The sequence below is a fragment of the Oncorhynchus mykiss genome, chromosome 24, assembly GCF_057628025.1.
Source record: "Oncorhynchus mykiss isolate SJ-2025 chromosome 24, ASM5762802v1, whole genome shotgun sequence".
Taxonomy (NCBI): domain Eukaryota; kingdom Metazoa; phylum Chordata; class Actinopteri; order Salmoniformes; family Salmonidae; genus Oncorhynchus; species Oncorhynchus mykiss.
The window spans coordinates 21,528,663-21,543,744 of record NC_143045.1 but is presented as its reverse complement, the minus strand read 5'-3'; the positions used below and the strand labels follow the sequence as shown (position 1 = coordinate 21,543,744).

The following is a 15,082-nucleotide window of genomic DNA, read 5'->3' as shown; positions in this document are numbered from 1 at the left end:
GGCAGTTAACCCACTGTTCCCAGGCCGTCATTGAAAATAAGAATTTGTTCTTAACTGACTTGCCTGGTTAAATAAAGGTTAAAAAAAAAAAAAAAAAAAAAAAAAAAAAATGGGTCTTCCAAATGGACAATGTCCCCAAGCATACTTCCAAAGTTGTGGAAAAATGGCTTAAGGAAAGAAAAGTCAAGGTATTGGAGTGGCCATCACAAAGCTCTGACCTCAATCCTATAGAAAATATGTGGGCAGAACTGAAAACGTGTGTACGAGCAAGGAGGCCTACAAACCTGACTCAGTTACACCAGTTCTGTCAGGAGGAATGGGCCAAAATTCACCCAACTTATTGTGGGAAGCTTGTGGAAGGCTACCCAAAACGTTTGACTCAAGTTAAACAATTGAAAGGCAATGCTACCAAATACTAATTGAGTATACGTAAACTTCTGAACCACTGGGTATGTGATGAAAGAAATAAAAGCTTAAATAAATCACTCTCTACTATTATTCTGACCTTTTACATTCTTAAAATAAAGTGGTGATCCTAACTGACATGGAATTTTTACTCTGATTAAATGTCAGAAATCGTGAAAAACTGAGTTTAAATGTATTTGGCTAAGGTGTTTGTAAACTTCCAACTTCAACTGTACTACATACATTAATGACTTTGACCTCCATATAGATCTTTTAAAGTTTTTCCATAATCTGAGATTGTGTGAGTTCTTTAATAAGAGTGAAACGTACATGACTCCACTTGAAATGTCATCCTCAGTGAGATATACACATAGGTCTACTATGTTAATCAATAGACTTACCTGCCCTACTGTGAGCCAAGCAGGAGATGGAACCATCAACCAAGCTGAGGTACCTGACAACTCTGAGAGAACCACATTTAGAGCAAAAAGTTCATTCATACCTCCCCCAAACGCAATGCATCCGTAGAAACCTTCTGCAGGATTGTTGAAAATGAGGTAGGTGTCAGACTGAAAGACAAACAGAAACACAAATCCTATGATAACCTGAGTAGAGACGAGAGAATGGCTCTTAAGGATCCTTCTATTATCATTTAAAAAAAATATCAAAGGAGGAGGAATTTGCATACAAAACAAATGTGACTATGTAAATGAATGTGGCCCACCACTATCTAAAGGTGACTTCTATCACAAACTGAATCATGACCCTACCCTGGAATTCCAGCATAATATCATATCCGGCAAGCGGTACCGGAGCGCCAAGTATAGGACCAAAAGGCTCCTCAACAGCTTCTACCCCCAAGCCATTAGACTGCTGAACAATTCATAACCCCCCCACCACCACCTGTACACTGCTGCTACTCGCTGTTTGTTTGTTACCTATGCATAGTCACTTCGCCCCCACCTACATATACAGATTACCTCAACTAGCCTGTACCCCTGCACACTGACTCAGTACCGGTACCCCCTGTATATAGCCTCATTATTGTTATTCTTATGTTGTGTTACTTTTTATTGTTTATTTTTTATTTTAGCCTACTTTATTTCAGCCTCATTTACTGCCTTTAAAAAAACATAGCTGACATGGCTGACTTGCTTAAACAAATGTGGATTCTACTAACAATTGAGATGTATAAACTATGGCATAAGGGGACGACAAGCGGATAAGAGGCAATCCGTAATTTCAATTAAGACATTCATGAGCGAGCGACGATGGAGATAATCAATATAACTATTTGTTCAGCAGTTTTGAAATGTACAGCGACAGAATTCAGAACATGGGCTGTTCTTACAGTGTACTCCCTGTACAACAAGTCAGAACTGTAGGATAAATAAAGTGAGCATTTAAACAGACAATGAAAGCTATTACAATATTCGACGATTACATTTCTCTAAAACAGGTTATAGGCTACATGTGCACCACCAAGTTAGAAAAGTAGCTGAAATTAAGAGGCGAAAATAGACCAAATTATTAGGGTGAGGCACATTGAACGGCTTTTGGGTCTTTGTGTGTCAAAAAAAATATATAAAACACTATTTGACGCATTAAATAAGCTTTTAATTTGACACGTCAAATAACACAATTCTATTATAGAATGTTGTGTGTGCTGAAATTGCACCTGCAAGCCAAGCGCCACCCCTACTATCAGTAGCACTGTCACAGCTGTACCAAACAAGCACACAAACACCACGAATGACGTGTGTACAATACCGCTTTGGTGAAAATAGACCAAATTTTTAGGGTGAAACACATGGGCAACTAACAGCTTAGTATACAACATACACTTAGTACTAATTTCTTAGCTACAGTATACATATCTTCCTGACATATTACATAATTTATGTAGCAGCATACAAGACATTATTGGACTCACCTTGTGAAGGTGGTGCGGTGGTCCATTGTGGGCAAATTTTGTCATCAAAGTCTGGTATTCTCTGGATTTATGGTGGGAACTCTGAGAAAAAAACACACAGCCACTCCAATGAATAGCAAGCTAACGTTAGTGATTAGTGAATGCTTGCAGTTAGCTACTGATTCCTTCCAAACGACACATTGTTGAATTTGCGATTTCCAACTTGTGTAATCTTTATGTCCAATGGTCGAAATGTATAATTTATTTTCATTATTTCTCTTCGAATGACAAGGATTAAAAAGGATTTGCCAGTAGATTATCGACTTGATTCATGATGATGACTGCTAGCTAAGACTTTGAAAGTAAGATGTTGACATGATCAGTCCAATCAAAGCCACTGTACATATAACATGATTTCATGTCATTTTATCTTTGGCCAATGACCTTGAGCCTTCTTGGAAGGGCACTCTATGGCAGGCCCCAAAAGGATGAAATTTTGGATGCCTACCCTTACTAAGGATTTATGAGTGAGTAACAGAACACTGAGCCAATCCCGGCAAAATGCTCCTATTTCTGCTGGCTCGCCCCACCCCAGAAAGCACTGAGCTAGGCTGAAACACCTGCATTTTGGAGCTGCCTTATTCAAGAAAATAAAAAAGAGACCATGTGTGTATGCAGCTTTATTAACATTGTTTGCAAACTGATATGTGACATGTATTAATGCCAAAATAACATGCATAACAGGCAAGCCACCCAAAAATGTTTGGCAAGTTGCAAGAAAAGTATGTGAACCCTTTGGAAATAACTGGATTTCTGCATAAATTGGTCATCAAATTTGATTTGATCTTCATCTAGGTCACAACAATAGACACACACAGTCTGCTTAAACTAATAACACACAAACAATTATATGTTTTATACGTTTTCATGTCTTTATTGAACACACTGTGTAAACATTCACAGTGCAGGGTGGTAAAAGTATGCAAACCCTTGGATTTAATAACTGGTTGACCCTCCTTTGGCAGCAATAACCTCAAAATCAAACATTTTCTGTAGTTGCGGTTCAGACCTGCACAATGGTTAGGAGGAATTTTGGACCATTCCTCTTTACAAAACTGTTTCAGTTCAGCAATATTCCTGGGATGTTTGGTGTGAACAACTCTCTTGGGTCATGCCACAACATCTCAATCGGGTTGAGGTCAGGACTCTGACTGGGCCACTCAAAAGGCGTATTTTCTTCTGTTGAAGCCATGATTTACTTATGTGTTTTGGGTCGTTGTCCTATTGCATAACCCAACTTCTGTTGAGCTTCAATCGGCGTAGAGATAGCCTAACATTCTCCTGCAAAATGTCGTGATAAACTTGAGAATTCATTTTTCCGTCGATGATAGCAAGCTGTCCAGGCCCTGTGGCAGCAAAGCAGCCCCAAACCATGATGCTCCCTCCACCATACTTTACAGTTGGGATGAGGTTTTGATGTTGGTGTGCTGTGCCTATTTTTCTCCACATATACTGTTGTGTGTTCCTTCCAAACATTTCAACTGTAGTTTCATCTGTCCACAGAATATTTTGCCAGTAGCGCAGTGGAACATCCAGGTGCACTTTTGTAAACTTCAAACAGTTTTTTTTTGCACAGCAGTGGCTCCTTCTGTGGTGTCCTCCCATGAACACCTTTATTGTTTAACTATTCCCTCTGCAAGGCAATCAAACAAGCTAAGCGTCAGTATAGAGACAAAGTGGAGTCGCAATTCAACGGCTCAGACACGAGAGGTATGTGGCAGGGTCTACAGTCAATCACGGACTCCAAAAGAAAAACCAGCCCCGTCACAGACCTGGATGTCTTGCTCCCAGGCAAACTAAACAACTTTTTTGCTTGCTTTGAGGACAATACAGTGTCACCAACACGGGCCGCTACCAAAACCTGCGGGCTCTGCTTCACTGTAGCCAACGTGAGTAAAACATTTAAACGTGTTAACCCTCGCAAGGCTGCAGGCCCAGACGGCATCCCAGGCCGCGTCCTCAGAGCATGCGCAGACCAGCTGGCTGGTGTGTTTACAGACATATTAAATCAAACCTTATCCCAGTCTGCTGTTCCCACATGCTTCAAGAGGGCCACCATTGTTCCTGTTCCCAAGAAAGCTAAAGTAACTGAGCTAAATGACGACTGCCCTGTAGCACTCACTTCCGCCATCATGAAGTGCTTTGAGAGACTAGTCAAGGACCATATCACCTCCACCCTACCTGACACCCTAGACCCACTCCAATTTGCTTACCACCCCAATAGGTCCACAGACGATGCAATCGCCATCACACTGCACACTGCCCTAACCCATCTGGACAAAAGGAATACCTATGTAAGAATGCTGTTCATCGATTACAGCTCAGCATTTAACACCATAGTACCCTCCAAACTCGTCATTAAGCTCGAGACCCTGGGTTTCGACCCCGCCCTGTGCAGCTGGGTCCTGGACTTCCTAACGTGCCGCCCCCAGGTGGTGAGGGTAGTTAACAACATCTCCACCCCACTGATCCTCAACACTGGGTCCCCACAAGGGTGCTTTCTGAGCCCTCTCCTGTACTCCCTGTTCACCCACGACTGCGTGGCCATGCACGCCTCCAACTCAATCATCAAGTTTGCGACACTACAGTGGTAGACTTGATTACCAACAACGACGAGACGGCCTACAGGGAGGAAGCGATGGCCCTCGGAGTGTGGTGTCAGGAAAATAACCGCACACTCAATATCAACAAAACAAAGGAGATGATCGTGGACTTCAGGAAACAGCAGAGGGAGCACCCCCCCAATCCACATTGACGGGACAATAGTGGTGAGGGTGGAAAGTTTTAAGTTCCTCGGCGTACACATCACGGACAAACTGAAATGGTCCACCCACACAGACAGTGTGGTGAAGAAGGCGCAGCAGCGCCTCTTCAACCTCAGGAGGCTGAAGAAATTTGGCTTGTCACCAAAAACACTCGCAAACTTTTACAGATGCACAATGGAGAGCATCCTGTCGGGCTGTATCACCACCTAGTACGGCAACTGCTCCGCCCATAACCGTAAGGCTCTCCAGGGGGTAGTGAGGTCTGCTCAACGCATCACCGGGGTGCAAACTACCTGCCCTCCAGACACCTACACCACCCGATGAAACAGGAAGGCCAAAAAGATCAACAAGGACAACAACCACCCGAGCCACTGCCTGTTCACCCCACCATCATCCAGAAGGCGAGGTCAGTACAGGTGCATCAAAGTGGGGACCGAGAGACTGAAAATATACTGTACGCTATACCATCTACTGCATCTTGCCATAATGTATCACTAGCCACTTTAAACAATGCCACTTTATATAATGTTTTCATACCCTACATTACTCATCTCATATGTATATACTGTACTCTATACCATCTACTACATCTTGCCTATGCCGTTCGGGCATCACTCATTCATATATATATATATATTTTTTTTTGAATTTTACCCCTTTTTCTCCCCAATTTCGTAGTATCCAATTGTTGTAGTAGCTACTATCTTGTCTCATCGCTACAACTCCCGTACGGGCTCGGGAGAGACGAAGGTTGAAAGTCATGCGTCCTCCGATACACAACCAACCAAGCCGCTGCTTCTTTAACACAGCGCACATCCAACCCGGTAGCCAGCCGCACCAATGCGCCGGAGGAAACACCGTGCACCTGGCCACCTTGGCTAGCGTACACTGCGCCCAGCCCGCCACAGGAGTCGCTGGTGCGCGATGAGACAAGCACACCCCTACCGACCAAGCCCTCCCTAACCCGGGCGACGCTAGGCCAATTGTGCGTCGCCCCACGGACCTCCCGGTCGCGGCCGGTTACGACAGAGCCTGGGCGCGAACCCAGGACTCTGATGGCACAGCTGGCGCTGCATCATTCATATATTTGTATGTACATATTCGTATTCATTCCTTAACACTTGTGTGTATAAGGTAGTTGTTGTGAAATTGTTAGGTTATATTACTTGTTAGATATTGCTGCATGGTCGGAACTAGAAGCACAAGCATTTCGCTACACTCGCATTAATATCTGCTAACCATGTGTATGTGACAAATACATTTGATTTGATTTAGTGTTTTACGTATCGTAGACTTGTCAACAGATATGTTAGCATGTTCCAGAGATTTCTGTAGCTGACACTAGGATTCTTCTTAACCTCATTGAGCATTATGCACTGTGCTCTTGCAGTCATCTTTGCAGGACGGCCACTCCTTGGGAGAGTAGCAACAGTACAGAACTTTCTCCATTTATAGACAATTTGTCTTAGCGTGGACTGATGAACATCATGGCTTTTAGAGTTACTTTTGTAACCCTTTCCAGCTTTATGCAAGTCAACAATTCTTAATCTTGGGTCTTCTGAGATCTCTTTTGTTCGAGGCATGGCAATGCTTCTTGTGAATAGCAAACTCAAACTCAAATGTTGTGAGTGTTTTTAAAGGGCAAGGCAGCTCTAACCAACATCTCCAATCTTGTCTCATTGATTGGACTCCAAGGTTAGCTGACTCCTGACTCCAACTATGTTTTAGGGAAGTCATTAGATTTGGGGTTCACATACTTTTTCCAACCTACACTATGAATGTTAAAATGATATATTCAATATAGACAAGAAAAATACAATAATTTGTGTGTTATTAAACATAGCACATGGCTATGTTTGTCTATTGTTGTGACTAAGATGAAGATAAGGTCAAATTTGATTACCAATTTATGCAGAAATCCAGGTAATTCCAAAGGGTTCACATACTTTTTCTTGCCACTGTATATTATTATTATTAATTTAGCTAAAAATGGGGTCTCTGCCCCACCTGCCCTGAATGACAGGTGGCCACTTGTGACGTCCAACATCTCTACGTTTGTGGACCACCACATTAAACCAATGGTTGAGAATCTCCCATCTTATGTCAAAGACACCGGTCACATGATCTCATTGATAGAAGGCTTAAGAAGGATATCGGAGGGCACCCTGCTAGCAACTTTTGATGTGAGGAGCTTGAACACTAACAGTTTACACACTGGAGGCTTGCAGGCGCTACAACACTTCCTTCAGCAGAGAGACCCTACCCTTGCTCCATCCAATGATTGCATCTTGCAACTCACTGAAATGGTATTATTCAAAAATGGCTTTGTCTTTGTGTCAGACTTTTACTTTCAAATTTGAGGTGTAGCCATGGGCTCCCCTTTTGCCCCTAACTATGGGAACCTGTATGTGGGACAATTTACAAAACAGAGACACACCACCTACTTTCTAAAATCCTCATATGGAAGAGATACATATATTATGTATTTTTGCTCTGGGAAAGAAGTCAGCAGGAACTAAATTAATTCCAAACTCTGTTAAACGAAAGCTCTGAATATCTCAAATTCACCATGCAGACTGATGAGAGAAGAATTAATTACCTGGACTTATGGATCATCAAAGAGAATGATGCATTACATACAGACTTATACACAAAGCCCACAACACCCTGCTACGGGCGGATAGTATGCATCCACTTCCCCTCAAGAATGGTATACCATATAGCCAGTTATGCGGGGTTAAATTAATTTGTGGCCATCTGTCAGATTTTGACAGCAATGCTAAGAAAATGACAGAAATTCTAAATGAGAGGCTACAAGGACAAAACTCTTAATTCTGCAATGATGAAAATATCTTAAAAACCAAGAGAGGAATTGCTAAAAACTAAACCAAAGAAAAACAACGCAAGTGTTTTGCACTAAGTACACCAAGTGTTCAGAGAAAATGAAAGCAATCCTTAAAAAGCACTTCTTTTTTTTACTGTACCGTATAAGGATAATGAAATTGTAAGACTGACATGCTCCTAACCTGTCATTGGATGCAAAATATTTAATAAATTGGGCATGTAAAGTTATAGTCAAATACTGCATGGAAAATTATATTTACCATCTATTATTCAGCACTTCAAAAATAACAGTTTTGAAATGTGTATCTAGAATTTTTTGCTACTGGTCTAAATGTTAGTAAAAATGACTAAATGGTGAGCCTATCATTCATTATCTGATGTATTGGTGACTAAACAAAACACAAAAAAAGTTATACTTTTAAATCATCTGGCCATAGAACATTCTTCCAAGTGTCTTGATGGTCGATTATGCCTGACGAAAACCAAACGGTGCATTCCAGAGTAAGAACCTCATACCAACTGTCAAGCAAGGTGGCGGTAGTGTGATGGTTTGGGGATGCTTTGATGCCTCAGGATCTGGACGACTTACCTTAATAGAAGGAACCATGAAAGCTAGACTTAGATAACAAAGTTTAATGGCAAAATTTGCTCACAAAAAGGACCGCTGCGCCACCTTCCTGTTCAAGCATTCACAACACAACAATTTGAGTCCAAAAATGTATTTTATGCTGCTGCATAAATTATGTAATATGTCAGGGAGATATGTATACTGTAGCTAAGAAAGTAATACTAAGTTTATGTTGTGTACTAAGCTGTTAGTCACCCATGTACTTCACCCTACAAAATTGGTCCCTTTCCCCCTCATAACTTAGCCTACTGTTCTGACTTGGTGGTGCACATGTAGGCTATAACCTGTTTTTAGAGAAATGTCATCATCAAAATTGTAAGGGTTTTCATAGTCTGCTTATATGCCCCCTTTATTTATCCTACGGTTTTAAGCTTGGAAAAGAGACTTAAACACAGACTTGGACCACACACCCTCTCCACCGAATAGCAGGCAGGGGAAGCAAAATAGGGATTGCTTCCAAACCACTCTTTGTTGAATTTGCGATTTCCAACTTGTTGTGTGATGTATGTCCAATGGCCGATGAGCATTGATACATTTTATCTATAATTTCTCTTCATATGACAAGGTATGAAAAGGATTTGTCAGTAGATTGTTGATGTGATTCATGATGATGACTGCTTGTCAAGCTTGCTAGCTCAGATTTTGAAAGTATGATGTTGACATGATCAGTTCAATCAAGGCTATGGTAGATTTAACGTGATTTTACACAATTGTATCTTTGGCCAATGACCTTGAACCTTCTTGGATGGGCACTTCTAATGTAAATCTATGGCAGCACCCAAGGGGGCTTGAACTTTCAAGCTATCCCTGTAGATTTTGCAGTAACGCAGTCCCCATGAGTGACAGAACACTGAGCCAATCACGGCGCAACTAGAGAAGATTACCAACCCCTATGCTCTGTATTTTCCGCTGGCTGACCCTCCATCACAGAAAGCACTGAGCTAGACTGAAACACCTGCATTTTGGAGTTGCATTATTTAAGAAAAGCAAGAAAGACCAAAATATATATATTTTTTGACATTGTTTGTTTGCAAACTGATATGTGACACGTATTAATGCCAAAATAACATGCAAAAGAGCAACACCAACAAAAAAATGAGTGAGGCCTTGTTATGGGCTCTGTGGGATGTCATACATACCAAACAGAAACAGCTATCAAATAGAGCCACATGCACATTCTCCCCCAATTAAGTGATGACATACTAAAGCACCATATTAAGGTTGTTGTTCCCAAGACATATTACAAAGTCTAGTTATTATCAGAATGATTTCCAACAGGTAATTTTGCACCACAATAATGTTTAACTATTTACCATCTGGCCAGCTTGTAGTCCTAAAAACTGGAAATGAGTTACCTCTGGTTTGTTCAGCCATTCCTATGGGGAAAATGTATGGAAAAAATGTTGGTTTTTCAAATAATGTGGAAAATAAGGTCTGAGTTTAACACAGGCTTATGAGATCTTATGTTTTATTATAGGAGATAATATCAATCAGTTAACATGACCATTATCAATTTACCACAGACCTTATTTTCGGTGTAAAAAAAAACTCCATTAATTAACTCATAGGCTTTGTCATTGTTGCATCTGTGGTTTTGTCCAACGAACATTAGCGGAATTAGTGCCTACAAAAGACGCCATTACTAGGTTTATGGCTCTCTTTCGGGATGACGATATCTACTTTGCAATTTTTGAGATTGGACTGCCCTCTTGTGGATTTCAAATAATTTCAAGACAAAACTCGGGCGTCATAGTAATAACGTAGCCTACAGTAAAATTGCAACATTATCCGATTATAGTATCTTGATATCATCTTCCCTCTGTGCGAGGTCATGGGCAGATCACAGTAACTGGTAGACTTGTGCTTGTGGCACAAAGGAGGGACATTGTATAACCTTTTTTGTAAAGGTGTCATAAAACAGACTGGCAAATACTGGTGACAAATACATATTTCCCCTCCAAAATTATAGTGGTAGCCTATAGTTAATTGCCTATAGTCCTAATTCAACATATGACGAATTCCCAAAAAATAAAGAGCTGTATCATTCAAGACACCAAGTGGCATTTAATTAGAACAAAACAAAATATTTAAAAAATGTTTAATGGCAATATTCTTAAGGTACAGAGCAATATTAATGATCAAAATGTTAAACAATTATTCCCAAAAAAACTTGTCTAGAGGTCATATTTTACTCAGATTTTACAGTTACCATTTTCATGAAACTATCAGACTAAAGCTATAATACAACAGCGAGACATCATTTGAATGTAATTTTAATTGGATTTTTGTACCCTTTATACGGAAAAAACTCCACAAGTTCAAACTTAATATGCTATATCACCACAGTGCTGATCTCAGACTCGGGCTCGGGTTCAGGCTCATCCTCGGGGTACAGTCTGCAGTATTTTTCAACCATGACATCCAGGTCATGCTTAACATGAGAGTTTATGTGGAGCACAGCTAGACTCTTGCACCTGTGTTTGATAGGTGTGTCACTGAGATAAGTCTGTAGGCGTTTCCTGGATGTCTCAGAGCTGCCGCTGTCCTCCAGCATCAGAACAGGCAGGGTGGTCAGGACCTTCAGGAAGCAGTTGACGTTGGGGAAGAACTTGACGTCCGACAGCTGAAGTGTCTCGTGGATGGTGGAGGGCAGGCGGACCTCCTTGCTCCGGTGCTTCCATTTGATCTTCCAGCAATGCAGCTCAGCGGGCAGCGTGTCTGGGTTGGGGAGGTCCTTGCGGTACACATCTGCATGGTTCTCCTCTGAGGTGTTGAACTTCATCTGGCCCATGATGGCAGGGACCAGGGACAGGCACTTGAGGGCTTTGAGGTTGCTCTGGGAGAAGATGTCGTCCACTTCATCGATGATGCCGCGGATCACCGGGACCGTCACATACTCCTTGAAGTAAGTCTCTGGCGGGATCTCGCCTGTGTCGGGCGATCGGTGCTTCCGGAGGAACAGACGAGGCACCTTCACCGGGATCTCCATGGTACCTGCCAGATTCACAGCCTCCTCAAACCAAAACTCATGGTAGACCTCGATGTTGTCGAAGACTTCATTCAGAGAGTGCAGGACAGCTGTTAGACTGTTGGCAGCGAAGAACACTTCAAGGGCCTCCCCTTGCAGGTTTTTGCCGAAGGCTCGTGTGAAAGAAAGAGCATTTTTCAGGATGACCAAGGTGACAATAAACTCAAAGTCAGCCAGGGTCTCTGCGATTGAGTAGGCGTCCCCAGTCATAGCGTCAGGAAACTTGACGTTCTCATTGTCCCGAATGCAGTCCATGCACAGCAGGAGGGACTCGAGCAGGTCCACAGTCAGTTCAAACACGTTGTGCTGCACTGTCCAGTTAGAGCTGCAGGCCTCCTTCAGCTCGGTTGCCTTCTCATAATTTCCCTGGTGGTAAACAGAGATGGCCTTCTCCAGCTCAGCCTGCAAGGATGGAGACTGCTTAAAGAAGTTGCCAATCTTTCTCAGGGTTGCCATGACAACCTGAACACTGGGGAAGGGAAGGCTGTTGGCCAGGTGTATATTCAGTGCGCAGGTGGAACAAGGTGTGTGCATTGCCATGGGGTACTTTCCCATCAGTCCGACTGCCACAGCTTTCATCTTAGTGGCAAAGGTGCCGGTGGCTACATGGGCCTGGCCACGGCAGTCCTCCATCCTCAGCCCCCACCCGTCTGTCACTTGGGTCTCTAGCCTCTCCACCAGTGAGGCCTCGTCCCCCTCAAACGGCAGAAAGTCCAAGAACTCCTCCCTGAGAGTGTTGGACTGATCTACAAACCGCAGAAAGAGAGGCAGGTGTCTCTCCCCAGCGAACTCCACCAGGTCCCCTGTGACCAGTGAGAAGAAGCGACTCTCTCTCACCTCCATGAGGACCTCCTCTCTGACAGTGCCCTCACAGACTTCTAGGAGCTGGCTCTGCTGGGCCGTGGAGAGGTACTCCACATTCACTGCTGTGGCCTCAAACCGTCTCCTCAGAGCCTCATCTCCAGCATTAATGCGGTACTCCAGTAAGGCCTGGAAATTACTGGGATCTCTCTCCAGTCCTTCTGGGACATTGGTCTCCAATGGGATGTTCTGCTTTCCTAGCATGAAAACAATCTCAAACAGAGACCTCAGGTAATCTCGGAACTCCTTCTCCTCTGGGGAAAGCTTGATTTCCTCCTCAGCGGCATCTTGACCCTCAGTTGCCTCAATGTCTTTCTTTGAGTGGAGCTGTTCAATGGAGGATGCCACTGCAAGGAAACAAAAAAAAGAAATTCGATATAAGCTTATGTTTAAAAGGTGTATGGATACAACAATACTTTTAAACAAAAACAATGCAACTTACATCTTCTCTCTTTAATTCTCCTTATGTCTTCTTCAGTCTGTTAAAACAATTATTTGAAACATAAGACAATGTAACTATGTTAACTATTACATTGAAAACAGACCTACAGAAATATAGCCAGTAGTAGTTAACAGAAATGTTCCTTTTTGAAGCAACACAAGGATATAAAGTTCTAGTAAAAAAAGAAGCGATATTATACCAATTCTTTGATCCGCTTGCGATGTCTGCTATGAGGATTTTTGAGGTGGCTTGTTAAATCAAATATGGTTGGAATAGCAGTATCCTTCAGTACTGTTCTGTAAGGGCTCTGAAAAACAATAATGAAGACAAAACAAGTTATTCAAATACAAATGTAAGATTATGATAATCTCTAAAAAGACAGATTGTTCAGTGAGTTAGACATGTTTCAAACAAAGACCTTTGTGGTTTGACATGCACTTACTGTTTTACAAACCATAGCCGGGTCAAAGTGTTTGGCACACAGTCTGTAGTGTTTATTGAGTTGGTCTGATGTTTTCGCCTCCAGATCCGCCCGACGACAGTTCTCAACCCAGAGCCTACATCTGAACAAACCAGAATAGGAGGCCTAGTAAACTATTGTAAACTATTCGTTTTAAAGAATCATAGTCCAGACTGATTAATCATGGTCCAGACTGATTCATTTATTATTTAGGTGTGTTAGTGCTGGGGTGATACCTAATGTATATATGTCCCAAAGTTTCAATAGAAGTACGATGGATTTACACCACAAATGCCATGGTGGCTAACTTATCTGTGCAACTCAGCTACAGGCGAATGTCAGCACTGTAAAGCCACACACACACCACTTGGCTCGCTGCAAGTGAGCTGGCTAGCTAGCTAGTTTCCACATACGAAAGTTAGCTATGATGACTAGCGTGCTACTGAACACGACATAGCTACATTTAGCAAGCTATCGTATAACTGGTTACTCCCCGAGAAAGGTAAGGGTTCATATTGTGACGGTCAGACTTTATCATACCTTTCTGGATCTCTTGGAAACCTGAAAAAAGCCAAATCGGATTGAGTGCTCTTCCTGGTACAATTTGGAGCCGCGCAAAAATTGGGCATGGTGCATAAACGTCTATTCAATTTCAAATGAATTTAGTATTCAGACATATGCTTTGCGTTTGAATAATGTATATTACACAAGCTAGCTAGCTACCTGTTACTTTGAAATTAACCTAAAAGGCGCGCAACAGTGCTAAGGGTGGCCTGGAGGATTTGAGGAAGAGGAAACCGAACTGCTTCCGTTCAACAAATAAAGTACGTCACAATGATGTCTTGTCACGTGCTCATTTGTGTTATCTCTATGCACAGATCTAGGATCAGCTCTAACTACCATTACACATTTACATTGTAAGGGTTAAAAGAAAAACGTACCTCGGATCAGTGTAAAATCCCGTGAATAGAGGCTTCTAGATGACTGTGCGTCTTCTACGTTACACTAACGATTTCGTTACACTCGTGTAAGAGCGACCCCAAATTTGCAAAAATATAGCTAGTTTGTCATGGCAATTGGACATATAGGAAATATAGTCAACTTTAAACGGCTACGGTTCGGATTCATGAAAAAAACAAATGTACTTATAAACGAGCGTGAATAAAGACAAAACACATGCTTCATCTGGCTCGTTGGTCTAGGGTGCGAGAGTTCAAATCCCGGACGAGCCCTCTTTTTATGTCTAAAATTAAATATGTCAACGTTGTGGATGGAAACATGGTGAATTTGCTATACATGTGCATGAGTTAAACCCAGCAAAATAGAACTCACTGCGTCATAGAGTTATTGTTCAATCTCTGTTATATTCTATGTAGTTGCACCAAATATACCACTTTTCACTACGTTGTTGCTATGATACAGCATTCAATTACTTGTATCTTAGCATTGCTCTTTAAATTTAAAATGACGGGCTCGTCCGGGATTTGAACCCGGGACCTCTCGCACCCGAAGCGAGAATCATACCCCTAGACCAACGAGCCACAGCGTAAAATACACTGATCTATATGATTATAAAATCAGAAAACCCTCGTGATAATTTGACGATTGATAAAGAGTTCATAAGGTCACTTCAATCATAATACATCTCATCTACACCCATTACATGTAGCTTGCTGT

The 15,082-nt window shown here is 42.1% G+C and overlaps 1 protein-coding gene and 1 non-coding gene across 2 annotated transcripts; both read right to left on the bottom strand.

Moving 5' to 3' along the window:
- Positions 1-10,698: 10,698 nt before the first annotated feature.
- On the bottom strand, positions 10,699-14,729 carry LOC110503981 (52 kDa repressor of the inhibitor of the protein kinase). Its single transcript, XM_021582694.3, has 5 exons — positions 13,946-14,729; positions 13,388-13,508; positions 13,145-13,252; positions 12,946-12,982; positions 10,699-12,850 (listed from the first exon to the last, which is right to left on the bottom strand). Exons 1-5 carry the CDS (start codon positions 14,032-14,034, stop codon positions 10,947-10,949), a joined length of 2,259 nt encoding a protein of 752 aa, XP_021438369.1. The 5' UTR covers positions 14,035-14,729; the 3' UTR covers positions 10,699-10,946.
- A 145-nt stretch (positions 14,730-14,874) lies between these two features.
- trnap-cgg (transfer RNA proline (anticodon CGG)) lies at positions 14,875-14,946 on the bottom strand. The gene has a single exon. It is a non-coding gene; the product is annotated as a tRNA-Pro (tRNA).
- Between the last annotated feature and the right edge of the window lie 136 nt (positions 14,947-15,082).

Excerpts from the sequence above, each read along its gene's own strand:
- LOC110503981 (XM_021582694.3), bottom strand. The coding sequence starts at position 14,034 with ATGCCCAATTTTTGCGCGGCTCCAAATTGTACCAGGAAGAGCACTCAA. Across the intron at positions 13,509-13,945 it reads TTTCCAAGAGATCCAGAAAG|ATGTAGGCTCTGGGTTGAGA; the intron begins GTATGATAAAGT and ends TGGTTTGTTCAG. Across the intron at positions 12,983-13,144 it reads GCAAGCGGATCAAAGAATTG|ACTGAAGAAGACATAAGGAG; the intron begins GTATAATATCGC and ends TTGTTTTAACAG.